General features: G+C 44.7%; 2 protein-coding genes across 11 annotated transcripts in view; both read left to right on the plus strand.

Moving 5' to 3' along the window:
• GPCPD1 (glycerophosphocholine phosphodiesterase 1) overlaps nt 1-8,382 on the plus strand; it is a 43,299-nt gene extending 34,917 nt beyond the window's left edge. For 7 of the 9 annotated variants that reach the window (XM_038130287.1, XM_038130289.1, XM_038130284.1 and 4 more), the window contains 2 exons: nt 84-244; nt 6,570-8,382. In XM_038130287.1, the coding sequence (XP_037986215.1) occupies nt 84-244; nt 6,570-6,774 (366 nt within the window). In that variant the 3' untranslated portion in view covers nt 6,775-8,382. Of the gene's footprint in view, nt 1-83; nt 245-2,192; nt 2,257-3,002; nt 3,103-6,569 lie in introns of those variants that run through there. The other 2 variants (XR_005256159.1, XM_038130286.1) reach the window with 2 other exon arrangements.
• A 1,825-nt stretch (nt 8,383-10,207) lies between these two features.
• On the plus strand, nt 10,208-17,586 carry MAL (mal, T cell differentiation protein). 2 transcript variants are annotated; one of them, XM_038130296.1, is made up of 5 exons: nt 10,208-11,709; nt 11,938-12,808; nt 16,080-16,250; nt 16,389-16,517; nt 16,746-17,586. In XM_038130296.1, the coding sequence occupies exons 2-5, from the start codon at nt 12,722-12,724 to the stop codon at nt 16,818-16,820; spliced, it is 462 nt and encodes a 153-aa protein (XP_037986224.1). In that variant the 5' UTR covers nt 10,208-11,709; nt 11,938-12,721; the 3' UTR covers nt 16,821-17,586. The 2 variants fall into 2 exon arrangements, with proteins under 2 accessions (XP_037986224.1, XP_037986222.1); XM_038130294.1 differs by having other exon boundaries at nt 10,208-12,808.
• Nucleotides 17,587-20,287: the final 2,701 nt, after the last annotated feature.

Here is a 20,287-nt window from a genome sequence, read left to right on the forward strand (position 1 = left end):
TAAGGAGCTGCCAGTGTTAAAAGATTAAAAAAGCTGATATGTTTCAGAAACGTGGATTTTAATTGAAGTCTTTTGTATTTCAGGGAATTAATGTGCATTCTGAAGACCTGCTGAGGAATCCAGCATTTGTTACTCGGGCCATATCCAAAGGCCTGGTTATTTTTTCATGGGGTGATGATGCAAATGACCCGGATAACAGGAAGAAGTTGAGAGAATATGGTGTTCATGGGTTAATATATGACAGGTACTTAGCTGTGGCTTTTTAAAAGAATAATCATAATCACCACCATCACCAAGCTTAGAAACTATTGTAAATTGATTCTGGCAAAATTTCATGTTGCTTCCTGGTTGACTGGGTGCAGAAAGTACAAGGACCCCATAAACTTGGATCAAGAATTAAGTCTAACACCAGCTCCCACTCTTTCAGCTGTATCTCTGAAGCAAAATAACTTCTGTTTTTTCTGAGATCAACATAAATGTAATTTGATCCTTTAAAGAACAAGTGTATGGCATACACATTGAAGGTGCTACTAATATTCATGATAGTAATTTTTATATTATGTACATGATACAGCAAGGAAAATGCTATTTAATTGTTTGACTGGAAGTTTCAGTATTCTACACTGAGCTGTGGAAATAGTTAACACAACATTCTCTTGTGTTTCAAAGCTGTGAATTCACATTTTTTCTATTAAAATTAGCTTGGAGTGACTCCAGGGCAAACTGCCAAATTAGTAATTTCAGAAAGTAGCTGTTACGTCCAAAAATTCAGGTAGAAACATCAGAATACTGTGTTAAATATTTTAACAAAAGTGTTGTTGTGTTATTTGGTTGCTTACAGCAACCCAAAGTTTTAGGTCTTTTGTCTTTGAAGATCAGAAATTCATCATTATAAGGTGCAGTTTAATTTGAAAAGCTGTATTAAACTAGGATTTCTGATAGATAAGAAAGTAATTGGGAAAGCATTAAGTGTAACTGAAGTTTCAAATTACAGAAGGCTTTCAAACCTTCTGCTTTAGCAGGAGTATTGCTTTGTATATTGTTTTACAAACAAAAAAACAAACCAAAAAAATCAAAGGCAGGGGGATCAATAATTGTCAAAGGCTCTGTTTTATAAAGCGAAAACTGAGAGTCAATTTAATCATCTCTAGGGGCAAGAAATCAAATACGTTTTCTCCTAGGGTTCCAGGCTCTCAGTGTAAAAAAAATAGCTAACTCATTTCCATCTGATATTGACTGCTGAGAGTCATTTCAAGGTGGTGGGTCCATTGCTTCTCAAATTTGCCAGAGGTGCCCTTTCTTGTGCTGTACAGAATGTCTCCCATTCATTGGCAGTAAAAAAAGGAATAACTAGGTTTTTACACTGGGGATGAGCTTCAGACTGAAGACATGGACATGTAAGTCCTCTTTCTTCTACAGCGGTGCTGCGTGTTGCACCTCTGCTACAGCTCAGATTGGGGCCCCCTTTAGTCGATGAAAAATACCTCTGGACTAGAGTGCAGGTGAAAGAATCCTCTAACTACATCATGTGCAATCGTAGGGTAATGAAATTTCCTTCTATGGTATGCATAAGTTAAAGTGATATATTACTGGTGGGGTGTTTTGATCAAACACCACTGCATAAAGTGTTTGTGAAATGTCTCTTCATCTCAATGTGAAATGTCTATTAATCCAGTCTTCCAGAGTTGTTAATTACTCCTTGTGCAATAGATACTCACTTTACTGTGGTCAAACAGTAAAGCAGGGGACAGCCTAATTTCTGACTTCATGTTGCTTTTATTGCTTTAGATAGTCCATGCTGCTTACACGTTGTGGCATTTATCTTGAGGCTGCGAGTCAGCTACTTGTCACCTTATGTGTCCTATTGTACTATTTGGTGTGTTTTAAGTTGTACTAGGACAGTAGAACACCTTTTATCTCACTTTCTGATAACCAGCCAATTAATTGGAAGGCTGAATTTGCTTGTGGATTTAACTGAACAAAAATTTCTTAACCTTCCTTCACTGTTAAGATGATCTGGATTCTGAATAGTGTTCACCTCTCCTCTCGCTGCCTGCCTCCTCTATCACTTCCACTTCAGCATCTTCCCATTTTTTGGAGAGGAATCCCAAAATTAGTATTAACTCCAAAGCTGTTTTTGCAGGCTTGTTAAGTGTAATTTCTAAATGTAATTTCCCTTTTTTTTCCTGTAGGCCAAAACAAACAATGGGATGTCCCTTTGCAATTCTTAATTACTTTTCAAGTTTTACTAATTGTGTGAGTAAAATTAAATTCACTCTTAATGCAGGTGAGGGATATGACAATTTCTGAAAGTTGCATCAGATGTCTCAAGGTGGACATTTTGAAATGCAGGTGGTACCTGCAAGTCCTGGAATGTAGGGATGTAAAACCTGGCAGCAAACGTTTCCGCTCACAGCTGGAGCTGCTGGGTAAAGAGCCAGTCTTTCGGATCACTTGAGACTTGAAGGTGATATTTAGAGTTTAAATAGGTATGGTGTCAGCATCCATATCCTGTGCTGTTTGGAGTTTAGAAAGAAATAAATTTAAAACTAAATTTAAAAAGCAGAACTCTAAAGAGAGAGAGGTGTACATGACTGTTGCAAGGCCTAAGTAATAAGTAGGGACTGCAGTAATCTGTTTTTGTGTAAAGCCAGTTCATGCTGTTGTTGTGTCTTCAAATTCCAGAATATTTCCAGGGCTGAATTAATATGGTGCTTCTTCCATGGTTTCTGTATTTTTGTTCTCTGGATTTATGGCCAAATCCAGGTATCTGTGAAATATGGTATTTTGTGTTGCTGTTTACTAGGCCTTTACTTACACCATGTTAAGTGCTAATTATCTGAATAATCTAGGAAGTGAGTAGAGGAATTTTAGTGAATTTTAGGTTGCTTGTATGTGGGCCTGAGTGACTGTGTGCAGTAGTTATTTCTGAGATTGTGAACTGTGTGCATAGAGATTATTTCTATAAGCTATTTTTTTCCAAACTTTAATCATCCATGTAGAATTGGCCAAAACACTGTAGCCAGTTGTGAAGATGGCAGAAAAACTGTGCCCTGAATACCAAAAGTTGGTGATAACAAGCTCTGGGGAAAAAAAATGCAGGTAGGGGGTCTGGCTTTGCTTTGCATGGAGAAAAACTGCAAAACTGAATCTGGGAAGCTTACAAATGCCAAAAATATTAAAAGGCTGATCTCACTGGGGCAGAGGAAAGAACACAAATGCAATCTCACCCCCCATCCAGGCCTTTCTCCACTTGGGCTGCATATTATTACATACACCCAAAGTCATGAATCCAAACAGATGTTCTGGGATGCTGGGATGATATTCTCCTATTTTCCTTCCTTCAACTACTATTCATCTCAGTGTTTAACCAAATTATTCGAATTAAAAGGGCAGCCTCTACAGAAAGGTGCCATGTCTGCCTTCAGGCTTTTATTTGGGCTCTTAAACAAGAAAGTACTTTATGTGCGTGACTGGGTATCTTCTGTCTGCACAGAAATCACATCCTTAAAATGCTCTATCAGTCTGATGTTTCAGTTTTAATCAAATAAGACATTTCAACCTATTGTGAAATTCTCTGGCTTGGTTAAAACGCTGATTTTTAAAGCTGGATTTCTGAGGTGATTGATCTGGTGTTTTTCTCCTGGAAAGGCTTTGGAAACAGTCCAGAAAATATTTCTGTATTTGAAGATACTTAATTCAGTAAGAACAATGCAGCCTTATGTTTTTACACCTGCTGGCTCTGTATTGAATACCAATGTGGAGAGGGGGTGGGTGCTAGCTCACACTTGCATCATCTTTTCTCATTCACTTTACATAATCTGAATTTGTTTGTTGAATAATACACAGAACTGCATAAAAACACTAAATCACTATTTCCCAAACATGGATGCCGAGAGCTTTTCCATGAGAGCTTTGTCCAAACGCTACAGTTCCTTAGGCTGCATGTTGCATTTGCAGGCAAAAGCTGTGCTTGACTGGTATTAGTAACTTCCCAACATATACACAAATATAGCTGGCAATCAAAGCAGAAGCATTTTAAACACCTCTCAAAAGCACAAGACTGCTGAAATCTGGGCTGCCCTGTTTGCCTGAAACTGCATGTTACTGAAATAACAGCATGGATATGTGGAGGAAGTGTAGTATGAGTTGATTTATAATCTACTCGGTGATTGAATTAAGGTGTTATGCAATGACAGTTTAAGTCTTCCCTGTTTTGTGAATTGCAGAGTAAACTCGAAGTTTTCCTCAAGCTCTAAAGAAAAGTGAAAAGCTTTAATCAAAAGCTTCAGAAAATCTTTTGAGTGTGAAAACAGTGTTTCAGTGCTGCTGCCTCTTGTCTTGTATGTGTTTCCAGAGGTTGCAGAACACCTTTCGGGAGCCAAACACATCAGTGTTACACCCGCTGCAGAGTCCTGCAACGTCCTGCAATTCTTTTGTAGAAGGTGCTTACTTTAAAAAGTGATGTTTAAAGGACTTCTCAGTCTTCTGCAGGGCTTGCTTATTAACAGGAGGTTGGATGGAGAAACTTTGGTGCATAGTTGCTTACAAATTATTGTCCTGTTGAAGAAAGGAGGATGGGGAGATGAGAGTTTATTCCTTATCTTTACAGTGATGTTGGAAATAATTAGAGAAGTACTGGAGGTACTGGAGCTCTGTTGCTACAAACTGGTGGTGTACTTTTGTGGATCCAAACAAAAAGTAGAGTCAAGAAATTCTGAAGTTTTGCTTTGAGTTGTCTTCTCTACCTTTGGTTTAAAAGAAGCCAGATACCCACATTGGAGTGGACTGGCTCTAGTGGACAACTTGAAAGGAGCTTGGAGGCTTGAATTCATCCAGAATCTCAATTTAGAAGAATTTAGAATGGAACAGGAATTAAAGAGTTTATACTTTTTGTAGTAAAGAACTAGTAATAAAATACTTGCCAGAATACTTGCTTGGAAACATAGTTAGCCATGTTCTTGGAACAAGGGGGCTTAGAAGAGCCATTATTTTGCTGTTCTAGTGTCTTAACTGATGGGAAAGACTTCAGATTCTTAGTTCCTAACATGTGTTTTATATAGAATACTATCCTCAATTTTCAGTGTTTTGTGTGGAATTCGCAGGGAAATTCTTAAGGTGTCAGCTGACTCAGCTGAAGAAAGCACAGGAAGGAAGGAAGGTAGAGTTGTTATTTTGCAGAAAGCTTCCATTGGGCAAATTTGGGTCATATCTTAGGCCTGTATTGGATTACAAGTGGTGTGCAAGTAATTCAAATGCTATGCCTTCTGTTTGAATTTCATCAAACTGGACAGCATCTACCCTCACTTCTAGGAGTTTCTTCACAGAAATTGTCCTTGACCTTACTGTCATCCATATCAATATTTCCTGTGGAAGTGTTTCCTCACTTGAGTCCCATTATTGTACCCATCTTTGAGCTGCATGTTGGTTTTGGTGTCTTGGAGTTGCCAGCAGTTCACAAGTTGTCTTGTCAGGGTAAAAGGGCACTTTGCACTTTCACTTGAGCACTACATTGTTAGTGGCATTGGTTCCTTTTGGGCATACCTTGAAAATGTGTGAGAGACAAAGGATGGTGAAATAAAAACAAACTACTTTCTTGAAGGAATCATAGTGAAGTATGCTCATTCATAAAGACTAAGGCAGAAGCCTTGCTGGTTTCTTGCAGAAGTTTTCATTTGAAGGAGAAAAACCTGAAGACCTGCAATACCTGGAACTGTGTATGTGCAACCACTAAAAATGAGAGCAGCTGGGTGCCAGGATTAAAATTTTGAATATAAACATGCTGATATTAAAAATGAATGTTGGGAAATCAAGGTATATCCTTGTTACAATAGGTGTTGTACCAGTGTTAGGTTACAGGAGCACCAATGCTTTTTCTTTGTAATGAATTACACAGAATAGTGTTTGAGTTGTGCTCACTGTCACTCAAAGTGTGGTTCGGATTTGGACAATCTGGTATGATGCTGACGTTTCAAATCTGCAGCTTTGTTTATGTGTGTGAAAAGAAGATAGACTGTTTAAAGTAGTGTGGATGGATGATCTGCATTAGGTGTGCAGAGAGGTCAGATTTTCTATTTTTCACTCTTCACTTAATATTGTGGTAATGATGGTAATTTAAAAAAGAAAAAATTCTGCACTGAGGGAGGTGAAATACTTCTTGAAATAGTAAGTATACACTCAATGCAGTATTATGTGTAAGCAGTATATTACAGTCTGTTCAAATAATCTCAGGGCTCTGAAATTTCTTATGCTTTGAACTTTGAGGCCTGGAACACTGCTCTTGTTTCACTGCTTTGTGCCACCTGTAAAATGCCATTTGTCAGGAGATTGAGTATGTGCCAGTAGGTTTTTAGTATATCCAATGAGACACTAACCAGTCTGTGTAAAGGGAATACCATTTTATATTGTGAGATAAGCAGCAAAACTTAGGGTACTAACCCGAAACAAACTGACTTTGGCATCTAATTTTGCTCTGTTAAGGAAAAAAACCCAGGTGTTTTATCTGGTGTACATTTCTGTGGACTGCTAGTTTATACTGATCAGTGTTTTTTCTTTTCTCATTTATTCAGGATCTACGACTCAAATCCTGAACAACCGAATATATTCCAGGTGGAACAGCTGGAACGTCTCAAGAAAGAGCTGCCAGAGTTGAAAAGCTGTGTGTCCCCCCCAGTTAGCCACTTCAAATCCATAAATCCATGTAAATGCCATCATTGTTACCTGGAGGAGAAAGCTGTAGATAACTTGAAGAGTGTTCAGATGCAGAAGGACTAATTTTAGGCAGAATGCTGTTTTGTATCTATAGAATTTTCACCATTGGAATAGTTCTGTCTATGCTTTCAGGTTGGTTTGGTTTAATTTCAAGTCTTCAAATAGCAATAACTGTGTTCCTCCTTCCTAACAGTACTTAGTAGAATTTCAAACAATGTTAAGATATTCAGCCAGTTACAGTTATTGTTCCAAATTACATATACAGTTTTAACTTTTTTCTCACATCATATCAAGTCTTGAAAAAGAAAATTATTATTGTATTATTTTGCTTTTAAAAAAACCAAAAATTAAGTAGTCTCAGTAGTGAAAGCTCAGAAGCGAAATGGTAGAGAAATTACAATAATCTGATACTGAATATGCTGAAAATTTGTTTTGATTTTGATTTTACTTACAGGCTGACAAGCTGTAGCATTTATCTGACAGCAGAAAATTGAGTGATTTTAATATACATATAAATAGATCTGGCCTATAAAAAGATCTGAACAAATTGGTACCTCATGTATATGTATTTGCACTGGTAGATCCACCTGTACACAGCTTCGTGCCATTTTAAAATATTTTATTTTTTAGCAAACTGCAGCTCATTTCCCCCCACTTCATTGGGCATTGAGGCTGCTGCCTTTGTTTCCTCAGCCCCCAGCTGAGTGGTACAGCAGTCAGGGGGGAACCACGAGTACAGGTTTTTCATTAATCGCACACAGGCCTGCTAGACTTTAAAAATGTTGCTAATAATCATTACAGAATTACAGAAACATCTTCAGTGGTAGAGAATCTTTTTTGCACAGTAACCTTAATGAACAGAGTATGTACCCTGCACAAACTCTACAAAATGCATGCTTTATCTATTAAGCATGAATTTTAGGTGTTTGCTGAGGTCCTTGCATCTTTATGGTGCTAGTTATGTGTGAAGGGTGCAAGGACCAACTCAACAACTTAATCTCCTTTGCCTGAGAAACCACAAGCCTGTTATTCAGAAACATTTGGAGAAGAGGCTATACCATACATGGTATGTATGTATACCATATGTGGTTTGCCTTACTTATAATGCAAGCTACTGGCTTTTGTATTTTGCAAGATTTTTGGCTTTTACCATGGAGCAAGAATCACAAATGTACTGGATTCAGATAATCAGTATTCTGTTGGCTGGTATCTATCCTCTGTAATTTATTACAAAGTCATAGTTTAGAGTTCTTAATAGATAAGTATGCATGTCCCTTCTCCTCCTGATGTTGCAGGTCATGCCAACACAACAGCTGTAACTTTCTACTGAAATGTTAATGTATAATAAGAATGGAAAATATTTATTTTTTTTCTCTTGTAAATTGACAATGAAAACAATAGTATGTACTATATTCTTTATATACAGTCATTGCTACATATAGAACTGATTGTACAAAGAGTAAAGCCATTGCAAATAAGTGCTTGAGCCTGCACTGCTGAGCAGTTCAAAACAGCTCGTTTTGACTTGTGCATTTTAGTATTTAAAGTTTGTTTGTCCTGCACAAACAGCACAATAGTATTAGGTATCTGGAAGCCTTCTTTTATTAAAAAAAAAAAAAAACCAACAAAAAAAAAACCCAAACGAAAATGCAAAACAACCCTAAACCAAAACTGGAAGTGTGTGAGCTGTTTTTGAGAAGGGGAGGGGGCACTGAACCAGCATCTTGGCATCAGGAACTCGTGGCTGTTACTTCATAGATTCCTCATTATATTTAATTCTTAAATTTCTTTTCTTAAATTTTTTTCCTTCATTTGTGTGCCCTGTGGGATGCTCTTGACAGGTCTTGAGGGCTTTGCCAACTGTTACTCAGCTCCTAGCAGAGTTTGTGTCACTGCTTGTTAAAGCTGGGCAGCACATCCTCAGAGATGCTGAGACACCTGTTCTGTGCCAAGGGGGTTTAAATCTGTGCTGTGTGAAGCACCTCTCAGACTAATCCCAGTGAGATGCTGAGGCACCCTTAAAATCTTGTTTCCCAGCCTTCAGTGCTCAGGGGATAGCACTTGCCAGTTCTGTTTGAGGGCAGTGGGGTTGGAAATAAATCCACCCACTGTGATGATTTTACAGGACAGTTTTGAGCAGTGTTAGTATTGGTGTTTTCTTGCTGACTTCTTTTTTTCTGAGTAAGTTGTGTCAGCAACTTCTTCCAAACCTGAGGAGCTTCAACAGGTCTCCTGCTGTGCCAGGTCTTGGAGCTGAGCTCACAGCTTGGGCACGCTGAGCAGCTGTCAGTCAGCCACTGGCATTGCAGAGGGCATAGAAGGAACCAAAGAACAGGAATTTGGGATTTGGCAGGGGAAAGTGCCCCCTCCTGCTCTGGAGTGCTTGCTGGAAACCAGCATGGTCTAGGGCAGAGATGGCTTTGCTCCAGCCAAGAGACTGCTACAGAATTTTAATCCAGAGATGTGGGAGCTGTAGTAGGGGAGACAGAATTTCTCTCTTGATTTTGGAACATTTCCTTCTGGCCCACCCAGAGACTGGCCTCTGCATCTCTAGTATTGGTTGCTGAATGACACTCCCACATGATGCCTGCACTTGTGTGTGTGGATATATATGTTTATATATGTATGTGTGTATGTAGCTGGATGGTGTGGGAGCTGGTCATGACAGAGCTGGTGTGTTATGATAGCATTTGGATGCTACCTCCAAAATTTCTCCAAATAACTGGGCCTTTGTGTATTTTCAGTCACATAGATCTTGTACCTTAACTGTAAATGTGCAGCAAAAGTCTTGGTCACAACAGCTGCCAGCTGAGGAAACGCTTGATGACTCTACGTTTGTCTCACACTTCTGAAATTACACCCCACATCCTGGAGTTTTGCACTTTTCTTCTCAGCTGCATCCATCATATCAATCTCCCAGAGCCCAGCTCTGACACTTTAAACAGCCAGCAACTGCTTCCATACAGTTCTTGGGGAAAAAAAGCCAGCCCTGGCCTTCCCCTTCCTCTTGCAGCCTGTAAACTGCACCGCATGCAGGTCTTTTTCTTTTCACTGTGTGCGCCCTCAGATTCTCTCACAGAATCTGTGTCCAAAATTGAAAAAACTCCAGCAACTGCTCCCTCAGAGAAGGTCCTGGAAGAAAGAGCCAGGGCTGGACTATACCTTTCTTTTGTAACTATAAACTGCACTGAGGTGATTCGCTTTCCCTTCTTCAGCATCCAAACCTGAAGCCCTCCCCTACTTGCTCCCACTAAAGGTGCCAGGACAAAAAAGATGTTGGCTTTTACCTTCCCACTGTCACCATTCAGAACTCTACCCTGTATCTCTGTGTACTTCCTAGACAATGAACTGGACTGTGGTACTGCCTCAGAAACCCAAAGGGCAGCTCTGAAGCCTTAAGTGCCCGGACAAAAAGAAATACATTTACTTTGGAAGGCAAGCAGCTCTCCCTGGTGTTCCTGGGGCAGATAAGAGGCTCCCCAGGGGCGGTAAAGGCCAGCACCTGCTTTCTTTCATGGCACTTCCTCTGCGGGCACAATCCCCTCCCAGGAGCCCTGAACCAAAATTCGAGTACTGCCTCCAGTGTCGAGTACATCCACCAGGGACTGCTCTAACACAGAAGTTCTCTCCAAGGAGCTGCTGCTGGTTTGTACCTCCCCGGGGCAGCATCTCCGGCACCACCAACGATGGGTGAGGTGCTTTCCTTAGCAAATAAAGGCATCCTCATCCTCTTTCTGGAGCTCACCTCCAGTATTTGGATACCAGCTCCAAAACTGTGTGTGTCCAGGGATCTCTTTCAGAGAAACCTTTCCAGAAGAGAAAACTCAGTGGTTTGTACCTGCCTAGGGAACCCTGTAATGTCATCCTTTTCTTTCAGGTGGCCAGCAGCTGACAAGGACAAGGATGAATACTGCTTTATTTAAATTGACAATGATTAGATGAAAATGTAGAAAGAGAAAAATGCAAAATGGCAAAACAACAATCTGATCAGAGTTATTTACTATCCAATTAAGCTGCTAATACAGTGCTCTATTGCACCAATAACATAGCCAGTTTAATAACTATCAAATAGAGGCTGATGTTGTTACTGACCACGGGCAAGTCTGTCACTCATCCTCCAGAGCTGTCCCTGAGGGGTGTTTCCACCCAAGGGAAGGATCTTCATGCAAATCAAGGAGATATGCTGGGAAAACTGGGACTGATCTTTTTTAGTATGACGAGGTTGATTGTCCTGCAACTTTTACATTTTGTGTTGTCCTCAGCAGAACATCTTTGAGTCAGATATTGCCAGCTCTTTGGTTTCTCCTCAAAACTTCCATCTCTCACTTCCCTAGCAGGCTCTTCCACATTCCTGTCCTCCTGACAATCCTCAGTCAGGAGGAGCACCCTTATGAGGGGCGTAGTTTGAGAGTTTGGTCAAGCTGGTCTCAGCATTCTTCACCACTGATCCCAGTGTTCTACTAAACCCTGTTTTTTTTTAATACATCACCAGAAATTTGTAAATAAGACAAAGAAGGGGTTCTTTAAAGCTGTCCCAGCCCTTCCAAATGGAACAGCTCCAGTGCCCCTGCCCCTCATAATGCAGTTGCTTGTTCCTCACACCAGTCCCCTGGTCCCAGGAACAGGAGAGCTTCATCTCCATCCCTTACAGAGACAGTGAGACCCCTCTGGAGCTATGTCTGTGTCTCCAGCTCCCAATGCCTACGTTCCCACTGCTTCCAGCTCTCCCTCTTTGCCGACTGGTTTCTAGGTCTGCCTCATATCCAAGTTTTCATCCATTACATGTAACTCTGTCGCCTTAGGGCAAATGGAATCTCACTGGACAAGTGGGAAATCAGGTGGATGCAGCAAAAACACTCTCCTACCTTTGAAGAAGTCATGAAGGTCAGCATGGACTCTGCATTTAAGTGAGAGAAGGCCTCCAGAAGAAAAAGATGGCATTATCTACTTGAATGTTTTTGCTTCAATAGACTGGAAATAATAGAGCTCAAGGTCTGGGTAAGAGGCATCCATCCCACCCCTTCACTGCCCCACCAGCTCTGTGGTTCTGTGCTTCTCTGCCATGTAACCCTGGCCCTCACTTAATCTGCTTATTGAAAGCATTTCCCCAGTTTTTCTGATGTTGCAGCCTCCTCCACCCATCTGCCTCACTGCTTTCTCCAAGGGACAGGTTTTACCATATTCCTTTCTTAAAGAAAGTCTTTTCTTTGCACTTTTTGGCCTCAGCTTCCGGAGTTCTGTGGTTTTTGCTGTGTGCCCAAGTGTGTTTAAAAGGAGTAAGTATTCCATATGAAGAAGAAGGGGAATGACTTGCTCCCATGGACTACAGACATAAAGGTAAAATTTTAAAAGTGGAACTGCCTGGGAAGTCTCATCATTTTAGGTCATTTTTGTTACCTTGGCATTTCCAATCTCCTTCAGAGATGATGGAGGTGGTTTGCCCTGCAGTTTGATTGCCCTCATCCCTGGATGTCTGTGGGACATTTCTAGGTCCCACTGTTTGCCCCGTGTCACATCCTGGCCTGCTTTGGCCACCAGCCCCCTCGTGTCCTCTGCTGTGATCACCTCAGGTGTGCAGGGACCACGCTTGGCTCACTGTGCAAATCAAAGGGGGCTCGAGGCTGTCCAGATGGGTGGGCACAGGTGTCCCCTGCTGCCCTCAGCTGTCACCCCAGTGCCACTCAGCCCTGCCCAGGGACCTGTCTGGCACGCTCAGTCCGTGCGGGGACAGCCGAACTCTGCTGCCAGCGCCCCGGGGCTGCCCCTGCATCTCCCAAACACCTCCCATGTGACTCCAGGTCACAGGGTTTGGCCACACCTGTGCCACTCACAGCTGTCTTCATCTGTCAGCAGGAAGCAGGAAGGAAAGGAACCAGGGCAGGAAGGGGAGAAAAGAGGAAGAAACGAGGGCAGGAAAGGAGGGAGAGAGAGAGAGGAGAGAGGGAGAGGTAAGGAGGCTGCATTCAGCAGTGAGAAGAGTGGCTGAGAAGCACCGTGCCAGAGGCTTCCAATGTCCTCCTCAACTTCCACCAGCACTTTGCCCAGCGGCCTGGCCGTCCTGACGACCTTCCCAGATGTGCTCTTCATCCCAGAAATCGTGAGTGCTGGCTTGTCCCTGGGGGAGGGCTGTGGCTGCTGGTTGGGCACTCAGCACAGGTTATGCTGCAGGTGTCCGAGGGGTGACACTTGTCCCCAAACACGTGGCTCAGGACCCACACCAGGTCCCTGAGCCACAAGGGGCTGGAGGGCCTCTCATCCTCAGAGAAAACCACAGGCTCTGAAGCTCTCCTTTAGTCTGCAGTGGGATTTTTCTGGAGCCTTTGAAAAACGTTTTAATTTCCTGCCTGAAAAAACAGCAGGGGCTGCTGGTGGGTTTAAGTAGGTTGCCAAATGAAGCTGGTTAATTACCCGCCGGTGATTTTAGCGGCTAGCACAGGCGGAGGGTGAGCTGCTCGCTTGGAGCAGGGGATTAGGGCGAGCTGAGGGAATTGTTTGCAGCAGCCGAGGCTGCGCTGCTCCATCGCGGCATTCCTGAGCCGCAGGTGCGGAGTTGCAGGATCCTGGGCGTGTGGGAGAGCCAAAGGTGAGCAAAAGGTGAGCAAACACCTTGTAACCTCTTTCCACATTGTAACTTCATTGAGCAGAAGGAGATCATAATCTTAATGGATTTGGCGCACGCGGGTAAAAGCATTTGCTCTGAGCATAGGTTATGAGATGCAAAGTCTCAGCTTGAACTTTTTCCCCTTGTCCTCTGCCCCACTCATGAAACGTGTTCTTCTCACAAGAGCTTGGAGGCTTTTTTCCAAATTCCGAGCACTTTGGTCCAGCATTGAAAGCTCTGGTTGAGTATTGTAGGATGGCATTCAGATTATTTCATGCTAAAAATGTCAGTTTTGCCATCTGGCACCAAATCCTTTCCTGTCACCCAGCTTGCTCCCCACTCCTGGGATTTACAGTGTTTCCTTTGTTCTCCTGGTGATAACAAAGTAGCAAAAAGGAAGCAGGGAAAGGCTTTCCTTCAGCCGCTCCTCTGGTGCTCTGCAGCCCTGGTCTCTGCCCAAGAGCAATGCCCAGGTTTCCTGCAGCTACAGGAAGGAGGATGCTAAGTGCCTGTGGAAGTCTTGGCTGGGCTGACACTTGCCAGCCACCCCTGCCACTGACTTATGTTGGTCCTGTTGGCCTCAGAGAGCTCATTCCCCTTGAACTGTTTGTTTGTAATCCCTGTCTCCAGGGGATTTGGCAGGGCAGCTTGATGAAGTGAGCGCACTATCCTTTGGTTTGGGCAAGATCTGGAAATGTGCATCCTGAAGGCCCAGGAACCGCCCAGGAAGGAGGAATGCTGCATGACTGGATTTCTCCATCTCCAGGCAGATTCTGGGCTGTGCAGTTGTGACCTCTGCTGTGTACAAAGGAGGTGGCTGCCTTGAATCAGAAGGATAAAGAGTTTCTCATTCCTTAGTGGAATCTCAGGTTGCCTACCATGGGCCAAGATGGTAACATAACAAAACAAAACAAAACTGGCATTTTAAATGGTTGTGAAATTTTCAGAAGATCCTACCTGCTGCTCAGATGATTGCCACATTTGCATGGGCTGATCAAAAGCTACCATTTTTACTCTGTGAGGCTCAGTTTAATTCTTGCAATCTATTTAATTTGAAGAACTTTCTGCACATATGGATACCCAGATCTATGTTGAAAACCTGAAACAAGCTGAAAGCAGATACCTTTGCTTTGTAAAAGGTATTTAAAGGATGATTTTTTTTCTTAGACTGCTGTCTACATCCTTCTGTGAATTTCTGAAAGCCTCTCAATCCTTCCTTCCTTTTTATTAACCTTCACCATAAAACCAAAGTCAATAATCAAACCACATCAAACAGACTTTTCTGAGTGGGTAAGCACAGCCTGCAGGAAGAGGGATGGTGAGCGGTAGGAAGTGAGCTGTGCTGCTCCTTTCCCCAACCTCGTATCTCACCATATTTTGTGCTTGATTTTAATGGAGCAGCCATAATGCTTTTCCCCAGGATTTTTAGCTGTAACACACTTACTGTGTCAGCACATGCGTGAGTAAAAGGATTGGATTAGTGTTCAAGGCTCAGCCTTTGCTTGTTACAAGAGGGACCAGAAGAGCAGCACTTTGGAAGACCCATTTTCACTCAGATCTTTGCCACATCTCAACCACATAATTGATGTGTTAATTTGCATAATGGCATCAACAAACTTTCCTACAACTGTGGGGTGACAAAAATGATGTAACATTTTATGAGTTATCATAAATCAGAGACTTCCTTTCCAGTTGCAAAATGATTGGAAGGAAATGAAAATGGAAATGGAAATGAGTATGAGCTGGCACTTGGTTGCTGACTCGGATACACTGGCCATACAAGGATCAGAATGACCTGAGTCAGCAAGGCTCTCCTACCTCTGGACATGTGCCTGAATCCCAGACTGGCTGGTGGTGAGGGATAGGTCCCCAAAACAGCACAGGTCCACAGAGTGTGGGCTCAGCTGTGGAGCTCCTTATCACAGGATGCTGCACGGGCAGCTGAACTTTGCACAGGTCCAAGGAACAACTGGGCTGATTTGTGGTACAGAAAAGCTACTGAGGGCATTTCAGTGCAAAGGCACCACTTGCACTCCAGACATTCCACAACACTGAACATAATGCTCCCATCGTCTTGTGCAGAAGTCTGCTGGTGAAAGGATGGAGCCTACACATAGCTGTACCTGTGTGCCACCAGGAAACCCATGGCAAACTCCCAAGGCTGGCTGAGAAGGTCCCACCTGCTCCCACACCACCACCCAGGACCAGGCACAGCTCTGGTGTAGCCAATGAAGGATGACCCAAAGAGCTGGAGCAGGGATACAAGCTTCCTTTCCCAAGCAGGAGCTGGGAGCCTCAGGCTCATTTCCCCTACCCAGGGAGTCAAACCTCTCCTGAGCCTGTTCCCTCCTTTCAGAGTGATATTTGCATGTACCCTTTGTGAGGGCAGGTGTCTGTGCTGCTTGTGCAGGTGAGCTGGGTTTGACACTGCTCCTGGCAGGGATCTGACACACTGGGTGTGAAGCAAACTCACCTCTCCTAAATCAGCCTCCCTGTTCATTAAAGCCAGCCCTCAGAAGGGTCTGAGCCAGCCTCCTAAGCACACTGGTGTAGGGAGGGTGCGAGTGGCAGTGGCACCAGTGAGGAATTTTTTTGGGTCAGGATCCGTGGCAGATACTCCCAGCTAAATGGCCATTTTTGAGTGGAGGCTGGGAAGAACTCATGGGCTGCTGCCATGTGCAGTGCCAGAGGTGTGAGTGGCTTTTGGCTCTGCTCTGGACAAGTCACTTTATCCCACAGTCACCCTCTCCCCGACTTTGACTTGCAGATCTTTGGGGGCCTTGTGTGGATCCTGGTGGCATCCTCGAAGGTCCCAGAACCCATGCTGCAGGGCTGGGTGATGTTTGTCTCCGTGTTCTGCTTCGTCATGTCCATCTCCCTCCTGTGCCTCTACCTCTGCGGGGCTCACGGCGGCGGTGGCAGCTGCTGGGTCACCTTGGTACGTGGCTGTGACAAACCCTAGGGGTGGGTTTGTCACCAGCAGGGTGCTGCTGCTGCTCTCCAGTCTGCAGCCTGGGGACGGTTGTAGGGGCAGTGCGACTCCCTCGGAGGTGACTGTGCGATCCTTGTTCCTCAGGATGTCATCTGCCACAGCACGGCAGCGCTGTTCTACCTCAGCGCCGCGGTGCTGGAAGCCTACGTGACCTATGTGCTTGGCCTCTTCCTGCCCCTGGTACAGGAGTACAGGGAGAACATTGCTGCTGTGGTGAGTGCCTGGCAGGAGGGCAAGGAATGGCAGCAGGTGGCTCTGGAGTGGCCTCAAGTGCAAATCTGTATTTGCACCAGCAGTCTGGGGAGGGGGGAGAGAAACCAGTCGCTGTCTCAGCATGCACGGGCGTCCCCAGACATGTGGCACGTCACGAGGCGTGGGCTCAGTGCTGGAGTGGCACCGTGCCACAGAACATTTACGGGCTGGTGTGTTTTTCCATCCCAGGTATTTGCATTCGTGGCCACCCTGCTTTACGTGATCCACAAGGTGTTCTCGCTCCTGCGGTGGAAATCGTCCTGAGAGCCTGAACAACCCCAGGAACAACGGCTGCTGTCTCCAGGCTGGGTTTGGGTTTTGTTTTGTAATGTATAGCTTAGAAACATGCAGCTTTTTATGTGGGATCTTGGCGATGAAGACAAGGAACCTGCCAGAGAACCTGCCAAACATCTTGGCACAATCTGTTTCCCTTCAATATCTTACAGGCTGGGTACAGTTTGATGCTGGGGCTAAAATAAAAAAATAAGCCATCCAGCTTTAGAAAAACATAGTATAGTTGGGTTCAAAGGGCTAAAATGTGCCTGGACTTCGCCTTTACGTGTCCAGGGTTGTTACTGGTATCAGGTGAAAAGTGAACAACAAACACCAAGGAGCACAAGTGCGAAACTGTGTCATTTTAATTGCTGTGTGCCCATTTAAGTGTGTTTCCCCCACTAAAACCGCTGTACAAATCAATATTTTCATGCAGCTTCTGAAAACGCCTTCTCTGACTTGCAATGAGCAATGGGAACAATATTTATCTCAGCTCAGGAGCAATGCGGATCACTGCAGCTCCTGAAGGGTGCTGCTGAATTCTGAGGTACGACCGTAAGGCCCAGGAATTACCACTGCCCTTGATACCACCCCTACAAAGCACAGCCTGGAAGGGGTGCAGTGGGCTGTAGGAGAATTCTCTGGGTGATCAGAATCAAATCCTCAGTAAGCAGAGGCAATCGGCTCCTGCATTTGGTGAATGGCTACTCTCTCACACATTGCCATGGTGTCACTAATAAAGATGGGTTTGCTGTGATTTTGAGAACGGGTGAGTCCTTGCTGCTCTTCTTCCCTTTGCTGCGCCCAGGCACAGCCCCAGGAGCTCTGCACCCTGACTGGGCAGTGCCACCACTGAGTGAGTGGCTGTGTGGAGCTTAATTGCCAGCTGGGGTTAAACCTTGACAATGAATTACCTGAAATGGGGTTTAGACCCAGGAAGGGATGTTTTCAATGTGTTAGACCTAAAAACAGTGGTGCTAAATTATCTCTTCCAGCTTGTGGGGCAAAGAATGCTTCCATTTTAAGTCTGAAGTTCCTGGATAACAATGAGGACTAGAGGACAAGAGGGGAATAAAAGTTGACTTGGAGGCTCCTCTGTTGCTTTCTATCTGGGGAAACTTTTGACCTGTGACCATGGGTTTGGTTTGAAGCTTTTTAATTGCAAACTAAGGAAAACATTTGTGGAGATTTTTTTCTTCGCTGAAAACCAGCCTGACTTGTTTTGCTTGTGTTACTGTGACAACAGGGAACTGCTTGCAACAGAGGTGGAAAGAGAAATCCCTTTTCAGAGCAGGGAGGGAACTCAAAGCCACTTTGGACAATGGGACACTGCTCTGAAGTTCAACATCCCCCTGTTGAAACTGGTTTCATCATTCCATCATCACGGGGTGTGTGTGGGGGTGTTGGTACCCAGGTTCTATTAACGCCCCTGAATGTGACAAGGGAACACAAAGATGCCTTTCTGCTTGGATGTGTTTACAAAGGCAGGGATCTGCAGCCCTACCCTGGGCCTTGGGATGAGCTGTCTCTGTTCCACCTGTGCCCAGCACCCGTGCACCCAGCAGTGCTGCCTGTCCCCTCACATCCCTGTCCCTGTGCCTTGTGGCCATCCCATTTACAGCCCACGGCTTGGCACGGCCCCAGTCTCCTTCCTTCTGCTTTGCTTTGCCCTTTGGTTCCCCTTGCCCAGCACACACCAGTTCACTCCAGTCTGCACCAGTCCCCCTCCGTGCGTGTCCTTCTGTCCCAACCCTGTTTGCTGAGTGCTTTCCCCACAGCATCAGCCCAGCCTTGCTGGAAGCCAGCACTGGGGGAAAGCAGCCAGGTGCTGCTGGCATGGGAGCGTCCGTCAGCTGGAGGGACATTGAGGGATGCTCTGTGGCCCCAGTGCCACCTGGGCCCAGCTTTTGCCTGGGGAGGGCTGGGCATATGGAAGAGACCCCCCCTCCCCCCCTCCACCACTCAGAGAAAATGGAGCTGGAACTTTGATACCCTCCTGATCATTCCCATTCTTGGCGTGAACCCCGAGTTCAATCCCGGGCAGCTGGGCAGGGGGAAGGGGGGGTCCCTGCTTGGCACAAGGCTGCAGAACCCTGGCACAGGACTGTGACACTGGGAGGGGTGGCTGCTGAATTGCAGCAACAGGCACCTTCCCTACACAGTGGAAAGAAGAGAAAATGACACGAAAGAGGTTCATCATGCCCAGCTTTCCTTTTTCAACACAGCCCCAAAGACTGCCATTCATGTCCTGGAAACTGGGCAGCCCAAGGCAGCTGTCTGGAAAATGGCACACCCCTTTTCTTGAAGGGAAAGATGCTGCCCAGAGCTCAGAGAATCTCCCAAGACCTCCAGACCACATCTGCAGCACATCTCTTCCCCACAGAGAGCCCTGAGGACAGCATTGACCCCAGAATTTGCTGGCACTCCACTGGAAACATGGGGTATGATGGAGACTGCAGGATAGCAAGCCTTCTCCTTTGGGGACACTTCCATGGGGCCAATGGCATTCTGGGAGGGCTCCCCAGGATGTGGGAAGGCTGGCCCTGCAGTTTGTTCAACACAGACACTGCAGTCCCTGCTTGCAGAGCTAGCCTGGTCCAAAATCCCATGCCCTGCATTTGCTCAGGAACTCCCAGAGCCCCCCAGACTGGTATCCCTCCATTGCTGGGATTCCCTTGCAGATGTAACTGGATGGAGCAGCCCATTTAAAAAGCCATATATCACAGACTTTTTTCAGAGTGTTTACAAGTCCCATTCACACTGTTGAAACACTGAGCCTATTGTGTCCCTGAAGACACCACCTGGTTTCATCTGGTTGTGTAAGTAGAATCCTCATCTCTGCTCTTCTCCAGTTTCCTCAGCAGGACAAGGAGGTCTGCAGGCATCTGCTCTGGAGAGCAGGCAATTACATGCTAGTTAAACCAATCTATGCACCTGAAGGCAGGCAAAGCCTCAGTTCCTATTAAAAACAAGATTGCAGACATATTCATTAACTATGCCCAGATTGTAATCTTGGTTGCTCTTGCTTAACTAAGCGGTTTAACCACCCTGTTAACTATTCTCCAAATATTTGCATACTGGATACCTTGCCTCCAGCAATGCAATGAGTTAGGAGAACCTCCATCTTCTCCTGAACTGCAGGAGAAGAATTTGATTTTTAATAGAAAATTATGACCAGCTCCATGGAAAATGCAGGAGTTTCTCATTTTACAGCCAGCTTTGTCTGTGAGCAATGAGCAATCCGTCTGCTGGGTAAAACATCTCCACAAGCCCCTGTGTTAATATGAACAAACCTGTGGGAACAGTAAAGCCACAAAAGATTAATTTTATGTAGGGACCTAAGCTCAACAGCAGAGATGCCAGCTGAAAGCAAGCACACATTCCCCAACAGCAGCTTGATGTGCTGGGACAAGAAACTTTGCAACCTGAACACCTGGAAATCCCTATTAAAGGAAAAA

Source organism: Motacilla alba, chromosome 3 (assembly GCF_015832195.1).
Source record: "Motacilla alba alba isolate MOTALB_02 chromosome 3, Motacilla_alba_V1.0_pri, whole genome shotgun sequence".
In the NCBI taxonomy this organism is placed as follows: Eukaryota; Metazoa; Chordata; class Aves; order Passeriformes; family Motacillidae; genus Motacilla; species Motacilla alba.